We start from the raw sequence: 23,567 nt of genomic DNA, 5'->3' as shown, positions 1-23,567 counted from the left end.
ATCTATTAATGTAAGACCCCTTTTAATTTGTATGAATTTCAGATTTTACAATTTGGGTGTTATTCAATCTTATTCTTAATAAAGAATAGGCTTTTTTTCCATTTTTTTTCCCGGATAATAAATAAAAAATGGGGACTTTTTTTTTATATCTATTGAACAAAGAACCCTTTTGTTTTTATATAATTTCTGATTTGATGTTGTACAGTTGTGGATTTTTTCTTTTTAGAAAAAGTGTCGGAAACGGCCAAGGAAATTTATTCGTTGAAAAATCGTAGAAAACAGCCTAATTAATGTACAAAAAAAATTATTTAAAGCATAAAGACAAGCTAAAAAGGCAACGGGCGATACGCATATCATGCGCTTATAGCAATTTAAGCTACATATTCTTTTTGTTTTAAGAAATATCATACATAAAAAAGTACATCTTTGAAGTCGTTTTATTGATAAAAATATATATTACATAAAGACAAATACATGTATGTTACTTAGAAAAGGATTTATATTCGAGGACAACGAGAATTTACGACAGCGAATTTACGACAGCTTGAAGAGGTCATTAAACGATTTCCTACATATCTTATCAGTCCTCTTAACTATGAAATTTATGCTTTTTTACGTTATCAAGTTTTTTTTATGATTTTCAATGAATATCGAACAAACTGCTAGCAGCCGGTGGATATTGAATTTCGAATATCAAATAACGAACCGGCTACTGACTTCACATACATTTTAACATTTTATTTTTTAAAACAATATTAATTACAAAACTATAAATATAGTTTATCAATTATCCGTGGAAGTCGTAGGACCAACAGAAAGACTTGAAACTAGGAACTGTACGCATCGGGGTTGGGCACGATTACTGACATATGGAATCGATTAATAATCGATTAAATGGATTTTAGACAATTGATCAACAATCGATTACTCAGAATTTTGTATATAATCGATTAATATAATCGATTGCAATCGACTGCTTTATCAAAAGTTATTACATTACTTTTCGATTACTGACAATCACATGCTTCAAAATTAAAAAAAAAAGTAAAGTAAGTTAAACACAATAATATTGTGTTTCGTTTGTATAGTGGAAATTTAGAAATTCACTAAAAAAAACAGCATTTACAGCATTGTTTCCAAATTATAAGTTGACAGTTGTATTCTAGATGAAATATCTTATTGAGGATCAGAAATATTAAGAAAATCTTGAAGTTTTGACTTTCAATATGAATGAGAGATGACATTCCATAGCATCAATCTTTTATATGTATTTAAGGGTGGTTTTTTTTCGAAACATTTCCTGTTGTATCGACTTGAATTAGCTTCTTTTTTTACTCATTGAAAACGGGCAGTTTTTAACATATATAGTTAATTACAATGTTGGAAGTGTTATCTAAAAGAAAAAAAAGTAGAAAAAAGTAGAAAACATAATTAGTTCAGCTAATTTTCCATATATCAAAATTTATAATGACATGCTTGATTTAATCATTTTGTTTGAATAACCACCATAATTACAGTTTATAAAACTGTCAATGGAGTACAATTTCACTGTGTCTAAACCAAACCGGCAAAAAAATGCTCGGACTCGATGGTATCTAACATCCAGCACAATAACGGAACATCAATAGACAAAAAAAAGGTAGGTTTCTCCTTATTTTTTTTATTTTTTTTTTATGATATCGAAGAATGTATATAGATGTACAACTATTTTCTATTGTGAGATGCAATATCTTCTACAACCGTTCTAAATTAAACGGAGAAATAAGTAAAAATGCATGTCAAACATGACGAATTGTGTGAATCTTGCCTCGAAATTGTGTAATTTCTCGTTAAATTGTTCACATTGTACGGAAAGAAAGGTACAGAAAGATAGATACTGACACGGAGATTGCAAAACTAGTCATTATAAGCATCTGAATACTTTTATCTCTGTGTATGGAACAAAAGAAAAGGGTCATGTCAAATTAAAATAAACCGGTTTCGCCAATGTTGTTTACTACACAATCACCCGGTTTCGTCTATATATATCACCCGGTTTTTTTTCGGTTTTTTAAAACAAACAATTTATGAAAAGCAACGTTGACACGGATCTGAACATTGTCTTTCGAGAATTTAAATATATATTTATTGTAAAGTAAACTTGGCGTGTTAAAATCTATTTTAAACGGGCACTTTTGGACATAGGTAATTATGGTAATACACATTTCACGGCTGGTAATCTACACACGCAGAACCTTTGGTTCTGCAATAAAAACCGTGAGAGGATTTTCCGGTTGTGCTTGAGTGGAGTAATTGTCACCGCTTCAATAGGTATGTACATTTCTAAATCTAAATTTTCTTATTCAACTGATCAAAATATTGAAAATAGGAGAATGCTATGCTGTGGTGAATACTTTAACGAAGAGATACATGTATCATTTACTGTTGTACGTAGAGTTGAACTCCTACAAAATCAGTTGTCCCACAAGAAATTGCCTAAAAAATTGACATTTCAATTTTGAAATGGTTCTATTTACAGACCTACAAGTTCAAATTTAGTTTTTATTCGGGCAATGGGTATGAATGTTGTTTTTGGCGGCGTGTGTGCTATCCTGTGTTGATAGACGTCTTAATAATTCCGAAAACAACATTTTCCCGTGAAGTCATGCGTGAGGGGATCGGTTCTGATTGAGGACATCGTGAATGCGTGAGGGGAAGTACAAACATTTTTTTTTAATCTTTGGCTTTGTGACTTTTGTTGACTCAATAAATGTGATCAATGCTGATTAAAAGCACAGATTTATCCTTATACTTTAATAGATGTAAACTGATCACTGATTCAATGAAATCAAACTATTAATTGTTTGTTCAATTTCAGAAAATGCCATTGTTAAAGGAAAAAGGAAAAGAGGACTGAAATTGACTCTCTACAAAAAGCCATGGAGATACAAGTTATCCCCGCCCTCGAAGCGAACTAAACCCTCTGGGAGTAGTCCTGTCGTCAAATATACGTCACAGAGATCACAACATATATCTAAGAAAATGATATCGCCAATGAAAACTTATTATTTGTTTAAATAAGTCTGGACATTGAGTCTCAAGCACGAGAAAACCGATCCCCGCGAAAAAGTGACCGGACGAACAAGTTATATATAATACATAAAAATAGTAAAATGCGAATTTACGATGACCCATAACGTTGCAGTACAACATAAGAACGAACTATAAAAATCAGTTGAAGAAAGCTTAATTAAGATTCATGTTATACACATTTACGAAAGGAGTTATCTCCCCTAAAATAGTTTATTTAAAAAAAAAAAAAAGATAGAACGCGATGTTGACTTTATTGCTGGGAGCGTCAGCCCCAGTCCCACTAGACCACAATCGTATGATTCTGAAAACACAAAATTTGTTTAAAGATTTTGATTTATACAATAAATCACCAAATATTCTTTATGTGAATAAAGTCTAACTATTGAATTGCAAATCTGTCTCCAAATTTGCAGATGTGGGCAAATAATCGGTCTAGTTTTTACTTGTAGCTATGAAAACAAAATCGTTGACAACATTTTTTTGTCTTTATTCTTCGTGAAACATATAATAAACCTAGGTTCCTACAATTATTTCAAAATCCAATCTCGTAAACTTTTTTAAGCACACTCACATATGTGTTTTTTCATGAACAATGTAGCCAAATTTAGGTAAGTTTCAACGACTGATAGCTTGAATATAAAGATAAGATTTGTACCTCCCCTCACGCATTCACGATGTCCTCAATCAGAACCGATTCCCTCACGCATGACTTCACGGAAAAATGTTGTTTTTGGAATTAGTAAGACGTCTATCAACACAGGATAGCACACACGCCGCCAAAAACAACATTCATACCCATTGCCCGAAAAAAAACTAAATTTGAACTTGTAGGTCTGTAAATAGAACCATTTCAAAATTGAAATGTCACTTTTTTAGGCAATTTCTTGTGGGACAACTGATTTTGTAGGAGTTCAACTCTACGTACAACAGTAAATGATACATGTATCTCTTCGTTAAAGTATTCACCACAGCATGACATTCTCCGATTTTCAATATTTTGATCAGTTGAATAAGAAAATTTAGATTTAGAAATGTACATACCTTTTGAAGCGGTGACAATTACTCCACTCAAGCACAACCGGAAAATCCTCTCACGGTTTTTATTGCAGAACCAAATGTACTGCGTGTGTAGATTACCAGCCGTGCATTTTCCTAATGAAAGGCGTATCCCTTATTTCACTTAACTTCAAACTAATCTTAAATGGAACATAAATACTCAATAGCAAACACTGGTATCTAATTATTTTATAACATTATTATATTTTCTTTGTTTATTATAGAAGTATGTAAAGATGTAAAAATAAAAGGATGTGTTTTGATTGTGCCATCATTTTAATTTACTATACTATACATTTAGTTTACAATATTTACTATCAATTGTTAATACATTTATTCATTTAATCATTGACGAACAGTCACAAACCGACTATAGTTTTTACTATTCTGCACAAATTAATCATGCATGCAGCCCTGCCAGATTTTCTGGTACTATATATACTATGTTACTCGCGCACTAACGCGAGTTTTTACACTTAAGCATCCATACCAGTGAGAGTTGTAACTTTCTGCCTGTTTCTGGTAGGCACATTTATATTCATAGGCATGTTTTTCACATTATTTTTACAGTTCAAATTCATTTTTTTACAGTTCAAATTCAAATTAAACTTCAAGATAACTTTTGAAAAAAATATCTGACAATTATGTATTTTCTATGTGAATAAAAGTTGGTTTGCAAAACATGACCGTCATTTATATCAAGGTCTTATTTAAAAGAAGTGACGGTCACCACTTATCCCATAAACATTGCCAATGAGACAACTTTCTTTTAAAGACAAAAATGATGTTGAATTAATCAAGTTCAGGTCAGCGTATGCCTTAAACAATTAGAAAAAAAAACACACCAACTGCATGAAAGCAAGCTATAACAGGGCTCTAAATTACAAATGTAAAACAATTCAAACAAGAAAACTACCTGCCTATTTTATTTTCAAAACGCATATGGTATAAAACAACCACGGAATTACAAGCTAGTTGATTCGGGAACGGGAGTTTAAGTGTTGGCACTGACACAAACAGCACAACAAAAGTACAAACAATAGAAAATGACGAAAAAACCTTAAAACGTCCGATGACAGAGCCTGTATAGTAAATGCGCGATTTGTGCCAAAACTTGTATCACAGTTAAAATGATCCTTTAAATATAATAAATATACATGTATTCGGAGTTTACTATGACGTCCACTATCACTGAACTAGTATACATATGTATTAAGGGACCAGCTGAAGGACGCCTCCGGGTACGGGAGTTTCTCGCTTCATTGAAGCCCTATTGGTGGCCTTCGGCTGTTGTATGCTCTATGGTCGGGTTGTTGACACATGCAGCTTTATACAAATAGTTCAAAACGCTGTGAATACGAATCACTATGTCTCGGTTGTTTAAAAATATCAAGGAGAATGTTTATAACAAACATAATCCAACTCACATAATCCGATTTCCCGGTTGTCCCTGTTTTCTCATTTCTTACAATATTTTAATTCGGTATACACTTTATAAGATAAGTGGCCAATCTAAAAGACGTATAGGTTACACGCCCCCGACCCCACCTTTGGTTGCCAAAACTATATTGATTCGTGTATTTAACGATTTTGTAAAGCCAAAAAAAAAAAGAAAAAGAAAAGCTGTTCGAATTACGTCCACTTTGAAATAAACTGAACCCGTCTGTCCGTATATATTGTCAAAATATATTGACCAACGTCAGTGTACGATCATCATAACACAATGGCTACAGTACAGACCGGTTTTTTTTTAGTAATGTTAACAAAATAATTATTATTGAATTTTGTGGATGACCTGAGAGTATTATACTAATTTGTACATAGCAGTATAGTTAAAATTAGTGATAAATCCCCCCATTTTATTTTTGGCCAATCAATGCATTTGAATGGGGACATATAGTTGGAACCCCCCTATCTTTTGTCCAGGATTGGGAACCCCCCTTTTTTAAATGGCTGGATCCGCCCCTGCATTTATTTTCTATGTCGATTATGCATGCATATATATTTGTCTTATTATCAACGTTTATCCTTAAGAAGATTTATTTTTAATGATGATAGAAAAGATTACATACATAGAATGATTAGATTACTTATAAAGGTGCCCATCCTTTTGTGCGAGAAAATCGCATATCAATTGTGTGTTTCGATTTTTAAGACCGTAAACTTTAATTTCAAGTTTAAACATGTTCAACATATTTTCCCATAACTCATATAAAAATTTCGAAATGCAAAGTAAAATTAAAAATATTTGTGTTCTATATGAGTAGGAATTGAAGTGTTTGCTTATTATTTATTTGAATCTGAAACTCATATAAATAATAAGCCGTTGTCCGGTGAAAGAACTTGTTTTCAAACGACCTACAAAACTCCTTTTTAACGCTGAAGTTAAATTTTCAGTTATAATGTTATGCAATTATGATTTTTTTTTATTTGACCAAACCGGGTTATACATTGTGAAATCTATGACGACACCGGGTGGTAAACATTCACGAAACCGGCCAGTTCCATTTTGACATGACCCATTTCTTTTGTTCCATACACAGAGATAAAAGTATTCAGATTCTTATAATGACTAGTTTTGCAATCTCCGTGTCAGCATCTATCTTTCTGTACCTTTCTTTCCGTACAATGTGAACAATTTAACGAGAAATTAAACAATTTCGAGGCAAGATTCACTCAATTCGTCATTTTGACGTGCATTTTTACTTATTTCTCCGTTAATATAGAACGGTTGTAGTAGATATTGCATCTCACAATAGAAAATAGTTGTATATATTTAAAAATTCTTCGATATCATAAAAAAAAAAAAAATAAGGAGAAACATTCCTTTCTTTTGTCTATTAATGTTCCGTTATTGTGCCGGTGTTAGATACCATCGAGTCCGAGCAATTTTTGCCGGTTTAGACACAGTGAATTTCTTACCTTGGGTAAAATAGTGTAAATCTCCTTCTGAATTAAACATACAGTAATCGAAATAACACAAAGTCTGTATCTAATTGATTAGAATACTTTGATCATCTGATTAGTAAAGAGTAAGTAAGTAAGTAAATAGTTTATTAAAGTGTCACATATTGATTGACATGAATATAAGCTACATTGTATAAATATATACACATAAAACAATCACTATTCAGCCATAAAAACGACTAATGAGACACTATAAAACTTAAAATTCTATAAAAATTCAAATATATCCCGTAAAAACATACAGGTCACAAAAATTGACCATTAAAACTGTTAAAGACAAGAAGTTTGTTAAGATTTTTTTTATTCTTTTATCAAATTTTAAACAATATTTATATAGTTAGGCCACACCAATTATCAAATTTCCAAAATCGGCGCAAATGTCATACGCCCAAATGGAAGCCATTGTAGGGATGACGCGCTGCCAGATTAACTCTTGAAAACCGATAAATTTCTCCACATAGCACCATTAAGATCCATAGATGTCAGCTTTATTTTAAAAGACAAATATATCTACTAGTTAATGTTCTTGTCTGCATTGAGTCAACTTAAAACTATTGTCTGATCGGTTGTCAGGTGGAATATTTTAAATCTATTATCTTATATCAAAGCTACTTTCTTATTTCAAATCTATTTTCTTATTTTAATATAAAAGGTTTTTGTATTATTGACAAGCACATAAATCCATTTATTTAAAAGCTAGATATAAAGTAAACTTTTGTAGGGTATCTGGTTTATCATAATGCAGCTAGTGACAATAAATAGAAATAAAGCAGTTGATTAACTCTGAAGTCATATCAATCCATTTTATTTTATCTGTACTACAAAGTGATAAACACATACATACATATTTTGATTTAAAACAGGTTATATTTCATCTAAAGTAATCGAAATGTAATTGAAAAGTAATCGATAATTACATCATATCTTTTGCTGTAATCGATTAAATTGCGGTTACATGTAATCGAAAATGTCTTCGATTACAGGGGAAATGTAATCAATTACAATCGATTACGGTTACAGATTACTATTATCCCATTATCCCCTGGTACGCATCAAGTCGAATAATTTATATGAAAAGGTTGTTTTGAGACTTTTTGTAAGTTGAAATGTAGGTAAACTATTTTCCTCCTCTGAGAATTGCTTATTGATTAATAAACAATTATGTTGATTATATGACACTGAAGATTAAAAGTTGTAGTATATTTTAATCACGTTGTAATTTAAAAATATTTTCCACAAAAGGGCATTGAAATGTAATTTTTCAAAATAAACAAATTAAGTTTATAGGCCTTAGACTTCAATACCTTCTATATTTCATGCTTATATTTCATATTTTTTTATTTTTTTTTAGGAAAAACTATCTTGTTTATCCTTAATTAATCATTTATCTTTCAAACATTATTTACAAGACCACTTTCTGTAGTGTGGATCAAAAGTAATTCTAGTAGGTAATGAATAAATATATCATTTCTATATATCAAACATCTCATATATATACATTTTTGTATTCAGTTATCAGCCAAATATGTATGTATTGAGAGTGAATTGAGATGTTTAATGAAGGCTCTGTATAATTATGAAAGACTGGGGTTGATTTGTTATGTGGTCATTATGACTGGCATTTGAGGAAATATGACATTGTAATCATGGCGCTAACTTTGTCTCTGATTGTTTGGTAATCATGACAGTTGTCAATCGTACATATATTGGATCATTACTCTAATTGCCTATTCAAAATGACAAAAATAACCTGTACATCAACTCACCTAAAATACAAACATATTTGAATGAACTGCTCTAAAAACATACCTAGTATTTTATTTTAGTTTATATGTGCATATGTGCATAGCCTGGAATCATGACACAATCTAATACTTCGTCGATAGTCTAAGATAAACCAAACAGGAAATACATGTACATCTTACAGTCATTGTATGCACAAAATAAAGTTGACAATTACTTAGGTTTATAAGAAACAAACTTAACCAAGAAAATTTCACTTTGACCAATGAACTATTAAATTGTTATCAAGGTCGGATGAACCATGCCAGACAGTCGTGTACACCTCATGTTTTCATGTCGATCCTTCCCAAGTCGATTCGTCCCCAATATAAAATTATTTATAAGGAAAAGAAATAAACACGGATGTCAAGTTGGTTCAATATTCAACATTCAACATTCAACATTCAAATTTTTTTATTTTTTTTTTTGAATCCATTTTCAACATTCAACATTCGATTTCAATATTCAACATTCGATTTCAATATTCAACATTCGATTTCAATATTCAACATTCAACATTCAAATTTTTTCTTTTTTTTTTCTTGTAACAATTTTCAACATTCAACATTCGATTTCAACATTCAACATTCGATTTCAATATTCAACATTCGATCAATATTCAACATTCAACATTCAAATTTTTTTTTTTTTTTTTTTTCTTGTATCCATTTTCAACATTCAACATTCGATTTCAACATTCAACATTCGATTTCAATATTCAACATTCGTTTTCAACATTCGATTTTCAACATTCAACATTCGTTTTCAACATTCGATTTTCAACTTTCAACATTCGTTTTTAACATTCAACATTCGATTTCAACTTTCAACATTCGTTTTCAACTTTCAACATTCGTTTTCAACATTCAACATTCCATTTCAACATTCAACATTCGTTTTCAACATTAATTTTCAACATTCAACATTCGTTTTCAACATTCATTTTCAACATTCAACATTCGTTTTCAACATTCAACATTCGTTTTCAACGTTCGATTTTCAACTTTCAACATTCGTTTTCAACATTCGTTTTCAACATTGAACATTCGTTTTCAACATCCAACATTCGTTTTCAACATTCGATTTTCAACTTTCAACATTTGTTTTCAACATTCATCATTCGTTTTCAACATTCAACATTCGTTTTCAACATTCGATTTTCAAAATTCAATAATCGTTTTCAAAATTCAATAATCGTTTTCAAAATTCAATAATCGTTTTCAAAATCGAATGTTGAAAACGAATTTTGAAAACGAATGTTGAATGTTGAAAAACGAATGTTGAAAGCTGAAAATCGAATGTTGAAAACGATGTTGAATGTTGAAAACGAATGTTGAATGTTGAAAACAAATGTTGAATGTTGAAAACGAATGTTGAATGTTGAAAACGAATGTTGAAAGTTAAAAATCGAATGTTAAAAACGAATGTTGAACGTTGAAAATTGAAAATCGAATATTGAAAACGAATGTTGAATGTTAAAAACGAATGTTGAAAGTTGAAAATCGAATGTTGAAAACGAATGTTGAATATTGAAATCGAATGTTGAATGTTGAAATCGAATGTTGAATGTTGAAAATGGATACAAGAAAAAATAGAAAAATAAAAGAATTTGAATGTCGAATGTTGAATATTGAAATCGAATGTTGAATATTGAAATCGAATGTTGAATGTTGAAATCGAATGTTGAATGTTGAAAATGGATACAAGAAATTAAAAAAAAAATGAATGTTGAATGTTGAATATTGAAATCGAATGTTGAATGTTGAAAATGGATTCAAGAAAAAAAAAAAAAAAAAATGGAATGTTGAATGTTAAAATTGAGAATGGAAATGGGGAATGTGTCAAAGAGACAACAACCCGACCAAATAAAAAACAACAGCAGAGGGTCACCAACAGGTCTTCAATGTAGCGGGAAATTCCCGCACCCGGAGGCGTCCTTCAGCTGGCCCCTAAACAAATATATACTAGTCCAGTGATAATGAACGCCATACTAATTTCCAAATTGTACACAAGAAACTAAAATTAAAATAATATTTGAATGTTGAATATTGAACCAACTTGACCTCCGTGTAATAAACATATATGTGAATTCTTTAGACTATGGGTATTATAATCATAATTAAAAAAACATACAGAATTTAGTACCATCAACATTAATCAGAGGAAATAAATTAACTGGGATTGATTTAAAAGAGGGACGAAAGATACCAAAGGGACAGTCAAACTCATAAATCTAAAACAAACTGACAACGTTATGGCTAAACATGAAAAAGACAAACAGAAAAACAATAGTACACATGACACAACATAGAAAACTAAAGAATAAACAATACGAACCCCACCAAAAACTAGGGGTTATCTCAGGTGCTCCGGAAGGGTGAGCAGATCCTGCTCCACATGTGGCACCCGTCGTGTTGCTTATGTGATTACAAATCTGGTAAATAGTCTAATTCGGTAGGTCACATTCATGAAAGGGAAGGGGATTGTAGTTACGACGTAAGGAACATATCCGATATCATTTGTGAAACGGTTATTCCATAACGGTCAACCAACTCGTGATGGCGTCCGTAAAATTTACGAAGGGATGATGATTTCAACTTCACCATTTGGAACTCTTGGTTTAATAGCTTCCTTGTGAGCAGTAACCCTCTATCAAGAAAATCATGATAGGAAATGCAAGCACGGGAATATCGTATCAATTGGGAGATATATACCCCGTATGCAGGTGCTGCTGGAATGTTGCTACTTAGAAATGGAAAGTTCACAATTGGAAAGCTGAAATCATCTCTTTTGTCGTAAAGTTTTGTTTTTAACCGACCCTCATTGTCAATTTCTAGATGTAAGTCAAGATATGATGCCGACTTAACTGTATCTGTAGTATCCTTTATCTCCAATTCGATGGGATAGATGCGTTCCACATATTCACCAAATTTTGAATTGTTTAGTGAAAGAACGTCATCTATATAGCGGAAAGTAGAGTTAAAGGATATTGCTAACTTCTTATCTTTCTTCCTAAGAAGTTCCTGCATGAAGTCAGCCTCATAATAATAAAGAAACTAAAAGAGACGACAGTATGGGCTAGTTGTTCTTTCAATCAATCTATGCTCTAAATATAGTAAAAATATTTCTTTTAGTATTTTTAATAAGGTAAAATTCAGTAAAAATCTCCCATTGACGTTAATGCTAATCTATGTCTTGAATTGAATTTATACCTGATTTACCTTTAGAAATTAAAATCTTTCATATATCATTCATTGAAAGTACAAATGTAGCTCTATCTTTTGCAACAATAAAAACATAGGATCATGCGGCATTTTTGGGCATTCACATGGCCTTGTTTACAAACACTGCAGATTCGCTCTTAATTCCTTTACTGACCCCCATTACTTTTTAGCACTGCAGTAAAAATAATTAGTACATTCAACAATTATTTTCATATTTGTTTTAACTCTAGTTTTGATCCATCTGTCCAAATACATTTTTTACAAACATTATCTACCAATCAGAAGAGCCCTGAACTTCACTTTTATACAGAAATGGGCGGTCCCTGATGACGTATATTTATTTACTGAATTCACCCCTATAGTTATCAAATGTACCAGGATTATAATTTAGTACGCCGGACGCGCTGTCCTTTAAAATAAATACATTATATTAGGTAAGGAACTACTCTACCTGGTAAATGACGTCACTCAGGACATTTTAACAATGAAAAAAGTAAAATTACAAAACACATCGACCTCCGAGGACAATTCTAAATGGAAAGAACCTAAGCAAATCGCAAAATCAAAAGCTCAAACGGATAACAACTGTCATAATTCCTAATTTAGTACAAATGTCAGGCGGTTTTTTCTCTTATTTCTCTTAGACTGGTTTCATAGCTAACTAAACCTTTCACTTGTATGACAGTCGCAGAAAATTTAACATTGACCAATGAACCATTAAAATGAGGTAGAGGTAATATATAGACGATACCTACCAGACAGACATATACAATGCACCTTAAAGTCATTCAATGCACCAAATATAGTTAACTTATTGCTTATATTTTAAGAAAAAACGGTATAAAACACAGAAACTTAAGCAATGACCCGTGAAAATGAGATCAAGGTTAGTAGATCTTAGTAAGTAAATTTTATAAAGGTAAAAAATAATTAATGAAACCTACATTGTAAAATATATTCATACATCAAATACAGTTGACCTATTGCATATTGTATTAGGAAAAAAAGACAAAAAACTCAAAACTTAACTTTGACCACTGAACCATGAAAATGAGTTCAAGACTAGATGGCAACTGCCAGTTGGACATGCACCCCTAACAATCATTCAATACACCAAACACAGATCTATTGCTATATATAGCATCTGATATATGGACATGACCAAGAAAAGTTAACCTTGTTCACCGAGCCATGAAATGAGTTCGTTGTCAAATAAAACTGTCTGACAGGCACGAGAACCTTGCAATGTACAAATGTACTAAATATATTTATCCTTTTACGCATAATAAGAACGAAATTAACATTACAACAAATCTCAACTTTTTTTCAAAGCAGTCACTGAATCACGAATATGAGGTCAAGGTTAAGGGGCATATGATACACGAAAACATCATAACATATGGCAAATACATTCTAAGAATGAAGCATCCAGGTCTTCTACCTTCAAAAATAGGGAGGCTTTCAAGTAGTTATTTAACACTGCTGCTGGTTCACTATCATTGTCCTGCTTTCTGTGCAGAAGTTGCAGGTTCGACAAAAATAAGCAATTTTGTATGATTGTTATTAAGACTAATTATACACCGTAGTTTAAATTAGGTAAGGGTATAGCCTTCAACAATGAGAAACCAGATGCTCCGCAGGGGGCAGCTTTATACGAATGCAGAAGTCAGACAGTTGGGGTGGACACAACATTCAAGCTTGATACAGCTTAAAAAAAATTTTGCGGTCGTATAAAAATCCATACCTTATAGTTGCCTTCAAAAGCCCCTCACATGAAAAATGCTTTCAAACCAAACTAGAGGCTCCAAGGACCCTGTGTCACTCACCTGATATATTTGTTCACCATTGATGTTTTTCAGAGATATAAGCAAAAACCTGCATTTTATCACCATGTTATATTTTTAGCCATGTGCAACTGTTGGTTGACAGGTGGGAAATCAGACACAGGTCGGGTTGTTGCCGCCTTGACACATTCCCCATTTCCTTTCCCAATTTTACATTTTTTAAACTAGATACCCTTATGATGGCCAAATTTGGTTAAAGGAGTAGGTTGGTAATGTCCTAAAACGGCCCCTTTTTTAAGCGTAAATTTCAAATTAAGATTTATTGACCAATAGCATGATAAAGTATAGCTAGTACAGTGACTAGATAGGAAACAAGCCATTTTTTTTTTAATTTACGTTCCTGCGTTTTAGTATTTATCACAATTTGTACTTGTATTGATTTTCCACGAAAACATCAATGAAAATGGTTTAATTTCCATAGATTATTGGACAGGAAACATATAGTGCATAGGTCGACAACAATGATCTTTTGAAATAATGTTTGTAAAGACATATCATGTTTGAATATTTAGTTTGTCAACGCCTGCGCTCTGTTTCCTGGTTCTTAATTTGGTTGATATCCAGTTGATTTTATCAAATTCACCAAAATATCTTATCTTTACCTTTTTGAAATGTAAAACTCAGCGTGTTATAATTAAACTATGACAAAAATAGTTCTATTTAACTTTCTCACATGTTTTTAAGTCAACTTAAAACATTTTTTGTCTTGTAACATTGAACTTTATAATCGGGTCCAAATATGACCCTTACCGAACTTACTCCTTTGTTTCAGTGAAGGTTTGGAAAAGGTTTCAAGAATTTGTTACAAATTGACTTTCAAGGGCAATAACTCCTTAAGGATGTATTCTTCTGACTTTTCAGTCTTATTGAAATCTCGTTCTGGAATTATTTCCAAAACATGTGATACAAGTGGAAAATATCAATGAATTTTTAAAATGTTAAAATCAAATTAAACTCTGAAAAATTACCATGACATAACATAGGTTTCTGACACAAAATGACTGTGGTGAAAGAACTTAAAAATTTGAAATTGGTTGAAATATTTCTATTAATTTTCTACAAGATTTCTTGCTATTGCACAAGTGTGGAATTGAAGATTTCTTACAATTGCACAATACTGTGCAATTGATTGAGGATTTCTTGCTTATGCACAATACTGTGCTATAGTGCAATAATATGCAAAAGATTTCCTGCTATTGCGCAATATTTTATATAATAATTTACATATCATATTTGGCGTGTTTCTCCTGCCATATCGATATTTATTCCTTTAATATACAAATAAGTACTAAAAATCAATGGAAAAAATGGAAAATTAAAAAAATCAATAGTTATAAATTTTTTTTTTTTCAGAAAGATCACAAACAAGTTATAGTCTGGAAACTAGAAAATTCTTATTTAGACCCCTTTTGGGCCCCTATTCCTAAACTGTTGGGACCTAACTCCCAAAATCAATCACAACCTTCCTTTAGTGGTTATAAACCTTGTGTTAAATTCTTATTTATTTCTATTTACATTTACTAAAGTTTTTATCCGGAAACCATCTGTCTACGGAAGAACCACCAACCTTGCGTAGGAAAACTGACAATCCTTTTCAATTAAGTTTGAAGTCAACTGCATCTGTTGAATTCCAACTCACAACCTCAGTGCTGACAACTTATAATTGAGAATGGAAATGGGGAATGTATCAAAGAAACAACAACCCGACCATAGAGCAGATAACAGCTGATGGCTACCAATGGGTCTTCAATGCAGCGATAAACTCCCGCACCAAGAGGAGTCCTTTAGATGGCGCCTAAACAAATATGTTACTAGTTCAGTGATAATGGACGTCATTAGACCACTTAGCAACACAGGAATATGCATTTAATTCTAAATTGCCACTATGTCAACTACTTGTAATACAGAGGCTCTAAAATGGATGTACAAAAAATGTATTATATAAGAATCATCTAGGAAAATATGACAATATTATGATTGACATACAAACTTGGTCACTGAAATCTATAAGTAATTGTAATATATCGGTTGTAAAATGTTCAACTGAAAGAGCCCCAAGGATTTCCCCAGTGACAGTGATGTGCTTTGTGCAGGGTTAGGGTGTCACTTTGAAATATGCAAAACCTGACTAAGATAGCAAAAGTTGTTAGCGGAAGTAACTCTTGGTATATAAAAAATAAACAAACAACAAACACTTCAAGTTTTATTATGGGATGTTCTTTCTCTGTACAAAACTAACAGAATAAATATTTCAGAATTGTCTGAATATAATATACTTAGGACGGAATGCTTTAATTCAACTTTCTCCACCACTTTATATCAGCAAATAAGGTTACCAAAGTTAATGGTCTTCTTAAAATATATATCTATATATACTACTATATTTGGAATGCATTGTCTAAAAATCAGCAGTTTAAATATTAAATTAAAGATTTACAAATTACACAGATCACTAAGACTGACAGTTGAAACTTTATTTCCATAAAATAAAATTCAAACTTTCTGTAAATGCATCTATTGTTCATTCTCAACTAATCTAAATAATTTGTAAATCTCAAATTCAAAATTTCATTCATTAAAATATAAAACAACACTGTTTTGTCCTTCTCATTCATGAAAAAATAACTATACTTTATATGTGAAAATATCAAAATAAAAATTAAGAAAAAAAAACAAGTCAACAAAAACAAAAGTCTATCCATACAATAAAGAATAATTAAATTATGACGTTAAATAAATAAGATATCACAGTTGGTTAGCACAAGACAGATGTGCAGTATGATTGAAAAAAATATGTACAATCGTGTAAATAAATTCACATTAAAAACAAATATCACAAAAGATAATTTAATGTGGACGGAATTCAGTATCTAATCAACCTATTAAGTTCATTTTTGTTCTTCTGATTTTTGTTTAAGTTATGTCACTTCTAACTAGATCTTACAGAAAGGCTCATTAGGCAGATATATTCCTTTAATAACATTAACATCTGCAAAAACTTTTTCTTGTTCAAAAGATGTTTTCTTTCATACCTGTTTGAGTTAATATTTAATAAACAGGTTAAGTTATTCCCCTGAACAAAAGATAATAAACAAGTTTAACTAATCACAGGAATTGTAAAAAAAAATCACAGATCATATAAATGCCTCTATTTGAATACTTCATAAAATGCAACAACATTTCATTGGCTGATAAAACAAATGGAGTTATTTGATTGGACATCAGGCAAAACTCAACATACTACTGAGGACCCCATAACACTGACTTAACAGAGTTCAATTTCTTCTTAATTAATATAGCTCTGTTATGCACAAGCAATACCTGTTATCTTTGTTGTTCACACATATATAACTGTTAACTAAACACTAGCCCTGGTAACAAATAAGCCATTCCATTATTTGCACACACAAGCACAGTACTTACAAAGTCATACATTTTGGTTGTTTGTATTAACTCTTATTGAAAACTTGTTGAAAAAAAATATGCATTATTTTTCGTTAACTAAAATATTTGCAAACTATGAACAGAAAAGCAGTTATCTTTAATGAGGTGACAGAAAATGATTTTTTTAATTCTTTTTTTTTCACTGCAATCCATACAAATCACATAATTCTAGCAAAACACAGATTTAGCACTACTAAAACAGAAATGGCTTACACCTGTCAGATATCTACTGACTAGTCCATATAACACAAAGAGACAATATGGTCTACCAGTTCAATGAAATCAATGGTTTAGTTTACTCTATTTACATATATCTAAAACAAAGATAGAGGAAATTAAGATGTGAAAACTCGTGCTTTACATTTCAAATGTCATTACTATTCCAAATGAATTGGTCATCAGCATGAGATTATTCTCAGGCATTTCATATTTCATCAGAGGTTTTAGCCTATAAAATGTATTAGAAAAACTAGCATAATACAATATTAGCATGTTAAAATATCCACTGATATTCAGAAGGTTTCTATTTTTCCAGTCTATAGTTTATAGTAGACAACATTGTATTAAAAGCAGATACAACCTTAGTTGATAATTATCATAATTAGCAGCAGATGTAACACACAGATTAGATTATTATATGGCATTGTGAAATTGTGAAAGTCTATGTTATGGGGACGGAAGCTCCCTGTCTTTAATCATTAAGCTGACAGATCAGGGCCACGCCTCTTTGGACCCAGTGGTCTTGAGGTTTGTCTGAGGGTAGGGACATGCCAATAACAAAGTTTGTAGAGTGTCCAGTAGTTGACAGAACACCACGACGTTCGCTGGTCTTGTACACAGGAATGCTATATACTGGCTTTTTAGGAATGTCTGATTTCTTGATCGGTACCATGTGGATCTGGAAATATAAGAAAAATCATTGAACTTGTTGCTATATGAAAACTTTCATTTAAAAACAGATTTAATCAATATATTTTTTTCATCTAGAAATCGACTCATCAATTTTGACACTTGTAAGTTAAATGGTTTCCTCTCGAACACTTGATTTTTGCTGTTGAAGCATAACAAAAACACCTCCTGCATTATGACCTTAGATCAAACAGCCAACCAGAATATATCAAATACAACTTTTCCTACTATAAGTTAGATTTATTTAATGTATCTGCATTGAAACCCAGGTCATTCTTCTATGTCTGTTTTACTTTGGTTGTGAAGCTGTACATGACGGTGGCTTTATACTCTTAATCATCTATTGAACATCAGCAAGGCCTTATATCCTTTGTGGATTGATATAACAGTTGTTCAAACTCAACCGAGACAAACTAACTTTTGCTATTTATTTTTAAGCTAATATAATCATTTTAGTTTTTTTGAAGTCAATGAGCCATGAAGCCATAGCCTAGGACATATAATTACTTACCGTAGGCATAGGATCAAATAAAACTTTAGGCACAGATTCTGCAAAAACATTCTTTTTTCTATCCCAACATGCGCCTTCTACATATAATCCCTGGACATAAACACCTGCAAAGAAAAATATTTAAATAGTCTCATCTTATATCCTTAAAGTTCTTTGTTTTTTTTCACATATATTTTGTACTTTTGACATCAGTTGAAGAAGTATACAAAATGCCTTTGTTTCTTTGTAACTTAACAGTTATACCAATATTTCCTATTCAAACAAAACAGTATTTTGTTTAGTTAAGACAAATTATATAATTCATTTAAAATATAATAATTTAATGTTTATCTTTGCTTTTTTTTTTGAGACCTTGATTTAGTATTGTACATTTTTGAGACCTTGACATAGTATTTTTTTAGACATTGTCCCAGTATAGTATATTTTTGAGACCTAGGCTTAGTAAAGTATTTTTTTTTTTTGGGCCGTTGTCATAGTATTGTACATTTTTGAGACATTGTCACAGTATTGTATATTTTTTAGACATTGTCCTAGTATTGCATATTTTTCTTACCTTGACCTAGTAACGTACATTTTATTTACCATCTTCTGGAGGTGTATCATAGTCTGTATATTTTTCTGACCTTGACCTAGTACTGTTCATTGTACTTACCATCTTCTGGAGGAGTGTCATAGTCTGTATATTTTTCTGACCTTGACCTAGTACTGTTCATTTTACTTACCATCTTCTGGAGGAGTGTCATAGTCTGTATATTTTTCTGACCTTGACCTAGTACTGTTCATTTTACTTACCATCTTCTGGAGGAGTGTCATAGTCTGTATATTTTTCTCACCTTGACCTAGTGCTATTCATTTTACTACTTACCATCTTCTGGAGGAGTGTCATAGTCTGTATATTTTTCTGACCTTGACCTAGTACTGTTCATTTTACTTACCATCTTCTGGAGGAGTGTCAGTCTGTATATTTATCTGACCTTGACCTAGTACTGTTCATTTTACTTACCATCTTCTGGAGAAGTGTCATAGTCTGTATATTTTTCTGACCTTGACCTAGTACTGTTCATTTTACTTACTATCTTTTGGAGGTGTATCATAGTCTGTATTTTTTTCTGACCTTGACCTAGTACTGTTCATTTTACTTACCATCTTCTGGAGGTGTATCATAGTCTATATTTTTCTGACCTTGACCTAGTACTGTTCAATTTACTTACCATCTGCTGGAGGAGTGTCATAGTCTGTATATTTATCTGACCTTGACCTAGTACTGTTCATTTTACTTACCATCTTCTGGAGGTGTGTCATAGTCCTTATCTTCCATAACTATATAATCAAATGACAACAAATCAATAGGAATGGTGTATTTCCTGGCAAAATTCTGCTGAGCTCCAGTCAAGAAAGCCTGAGTGAAGTAAAATCCAGAGATCCAGAAGACTGGTGGTGGTCCATTGTCATACCAGTCCTGTAAAAACATCAAAACATTTTTAAAAAGTACATACAAATAAAATATGAAAATAGAGAAATTAAGTAACTGAAATAACTAACTGAAATTGATGATTAAAAAATAGATAACACATACAATATATTCCTTACAATGTAGCTGATAAGACAGAACTAACCCAATAATTGGACTTACTATAAAGGTCTTTTTAGGAAGATGTAAACAGAGAATGGAATACAAAATGAGTCACTCATTTTGTTGAGATGTTTTACTGCAATTTTAGGAATTTTGCATAAATGTATTTTTAAGATTGTTGAACAAAAGTCAGATATATGATTTTATTTGGTTTTTAATCTGGTCAAAAAAATAAATACACTTTATAAATAGAATGAGTCTGAAGAACTTCTCTGATTTTACTTTTATCAGGAATGTTTACCTGTAAGAATTTGAGTCTAGCAATCAAATCATTGACATAGCTTCCAAGTGGCTTCAATGATGGATAAGACTTCTTCATCCACATGCCGGGAATCTTTCCTTTCAGCATACTAAGTACGACCTCTTCTAGGTCAGATGACATCACAACAAGTCCCTGTAATACAAAATGTAAATTTAAGAAAATAGGTTGATAAAAGGAATTATTATATACTTAGTAGTAAATACAGATAAATTGTATGTGTAATACAATCAATGGCAAGCGTGCTGTATCAGCCACCCGTGATGATATCGATATCAGCACGGTTGCAAAAGCTTTATCACACCTTTAATCTGTATGACGTCACGTCATCGATTGCAGTCACTGTTGCAAAGGCTTTATCAAAAACTCTAATCTGTATGACGTCATGTCAAACCTATAATCTGTATGACGTCATTTCAATCCTCCTTATCTGTATGATGTCATGTCACATAAAAAACATCTACTTGAGATATATGTATATAATAAAGTGTATATGATATGGCTTTTTCAATATCAGACACCGTATCAACCCTCAACCAATATAATCCCTTGAGCAGAGATATTGAAATTGCCATATGATATTCTCTATTTATTACATTGGTTGCAATGATTTACCGTGATTTCCAAGGGAAATAGAAACCAATAATATCACATGTGAAATAAAAGTGGTTATTTCACTCCTCTGGCGTCATACAACAATAAAACAACCTGTCAATACATTTCGATGACATCACATCAAAATATATTGTAGAAGCGTAGAAATAGATATAGTTCCTTACGTTTTCTACTTTAATTTCATTAAAAAGCCTATTGTCAATATAATAAAACTAGAGGCTCTAAAGAGCCTGTGTCGCTCACCTTGGTCTATGTGAATATTAAACAAAGGAAGCAGATGGATTCATGACAAAATTGTGTTTTGGTGATGGTGATGTGTTTGTACATCTTCCTTTACTGAACATTCTTGCTGCTTACAATTATCTCTATCTATAATGAACTTGGCCCAGTAGTTTCAGTGGAAAATGTTAGTTAAAATTTACAAATTTTATGAAAATTGTTAAAAATTGGCTATAAAGGACAATAACTCCTTAGGGGTCAATGGACCATTTCCGTCATGTTGACTTATTTGTAAATCTTACTTTGCTTAACATTATTGATGTGACAGTTTATCTCTATCTATAATAATATTCAAGATAATAACCAAAAACAGCAAAATTTCCTTAAAATTACCAATTCAGGGGCAGCAACCCAACAACAGGTTGTCAGATTCATCTGAAAATTTCAGGGCAGATAGGTCTTGACCTGATAAACAATTTTACCCCCATGTCAGATTTGCTCTATACGCTGCGGTTTCAGAGTTATAAGCCAAAATCTACATTTCACCCCTATGTTCTATTTTTAGCCATGGCGGCCATCTTGGTTGGTTGGCCGAGTCACTGGACACAATTTTTAAATAAGAAACCCTAATAATGATTGTGGCCAAGTTTGGTAAAAATTGGCCCAGTAGTTTCAGAGGAGAAGATTTTTGTAAAAGCTAACGACGGACGCCGGACACCAAGTGATGAGAAAAGCTCACTTGGCCCTGTGGGCTAGGTGAGCTAAAAAATAACTAATCAAAGAATTGAAATATTGAAAAACATTCAACTTGTGACCGAACACCAAAGAATTAAAGCATTTATTTACTTGATACTTAACTTACTGGTTTTGAATAATAAGGATTCATTTATTCTAGTGTGGAACCAATATTCAAGAGTATTTTTGTGTACAAATGAGATTTTAAATAAATTTGGTAGGAAATGTGTATTTGGTTTTACACCTATATCCCAAAAAATCCACAAAATGTGTACCCCATCATTGAAATTGAATCTATAGTAACATTTTAACCTACCTTCATGGCCTTTCTGATGTTGGCCAAGCTGGATCTGACAGTTGACAGAAGTCTATTGAATCTGGTCATTTCTTGGACAAGGACGGTGTTCATACTCTGTTTATAGGATGTAGGATATTTACGCAATGCTGAATCAGTGTCAAATATGTTTGGAATTTTAGATAAAACATCAGCAGCAACTTCATCAACGATCTCATCTGTTGATTTCCCTCCACCTGAGGATGCTCTAGCCTAAAGGGAAATAATCCAAAAATAAAAATTACTAAAAAATAAAAAAATTAATTCAAAGACTATGGAATATTGATTACAAATAATGAGAACTAAATTAAAGAAATACACAAAGGTCACATGAGGTCAATAAATCAATGAAAAACGTGTATATATATGTGTTGGTTTATAAATGAAAATTGATGAACAAATATAAATATTGATGAAATTATGATATCAATTCTTAAAATGAAAAAGGTATGACATTTGGGAATATATTGATTGACAACAAAATACACTCTCTTTGAGCACACTTTCTTCCTTTCAGTTTAATATGTTTAAATTTGATAACAACTGAAAATTTGCCAGAGATAACTTTTATAGACTGTTTCTATTCATAAACAGTTAATAATTGAGATACTAAGTAGAGATTCTCCAGATATTTCAGTGGCGGATCCAGTCATTTTAAAAAGGGGGGGTTCCCAACCCAGAGTAAAAAGGGGGGGGGGGGGGGGGGGGGGGGGTTCCAACTATATGCTCCCATTCAAATGCATTGATCGTCCAAAAAAAGGGGGGGTTCCAACCCTCGGAACCCCCCCCCCCCCCCCTCCCCTGGATCCGCCACTGTATTTTGACAACAAGTGTAAGTAATGCAGCTAAAACAGAATCACAATTTTTTTCTTTAAATTTTTAAGTGGACCAACTTTCATGCTGTCATGTAAAAAAAATCCAAATACAGTACTTCAAGATGAGACCAAATTTTAAAAATAAAAA

The 23,567-nt window shown here is 31.8% G+C and overlaps 1 protein-coding gene across 3 annotated transcripts in view; it reads right to left on the bottom strand.

The window, feature by feature from the left end:
* Nucleotides 1–16,135: 16,135 nt before the first annotated feature.
* LOC143059633 (dynein axonemal heavy chain 7-like) overlaps nucleotides 16,136–23,567 on the bottom strand; it is a 63,782-nt gene continuing 56,350 nt past the window's right edge. For all 3 annotated transcript variants that reach the window (XM_076233147.1, XM_076233148.1, XM_076233149.1), the window contains 5 exons: nucleotides 22,587–22,817; nucleotides 20,684–20,836; nucleotides 20,091–20,268; nucleotides 18,810–18,913; nucleotides 16,136–18,287 (listed from right to left, as the gene is read on the bottom strand). In XM_076233147.1, coding sequence (XP_076089262.1) covers nucleotides 18,081–18,287; nucleotides 18,810–18,913; nucleotides 20,091–20,268; nucleotides 20,684–20,836; nucleotides 22,587–22,817 — 873 coding nt within the window. In that variant the 3' untranslated portion in view covers nucleotides 16,136–18,080. The remainder of the gene's footprint in view (nucleotides 18,288–18,809; nucleotides 18,914–20,090; nucleotides 20,269–20,683; nucleotides 20,837–22,586; nucleotides 22,818–23,567) is intronic.

The sequence above is a fragment of the Mytilus galloprovincialis genome, chromosome 14 (genome assembly GCF_965363235.1).
Source record: "Mytilus galloprovincialis chromosome 14, xbMytGall1.hap1.1, whole genome shotgun sequence".
In the NCBI taxonomy this organism is placed as follows: domain Eukaryota; kingdom Metazoa; phylum Mollusca; class Bivalvia; order Mytilida; family Mytilidae; genus Mytilus; species Mytilus galloprovincialis.
This window is presented reverse-complemented; position numbering and strand designations above follow the sequence as displayed.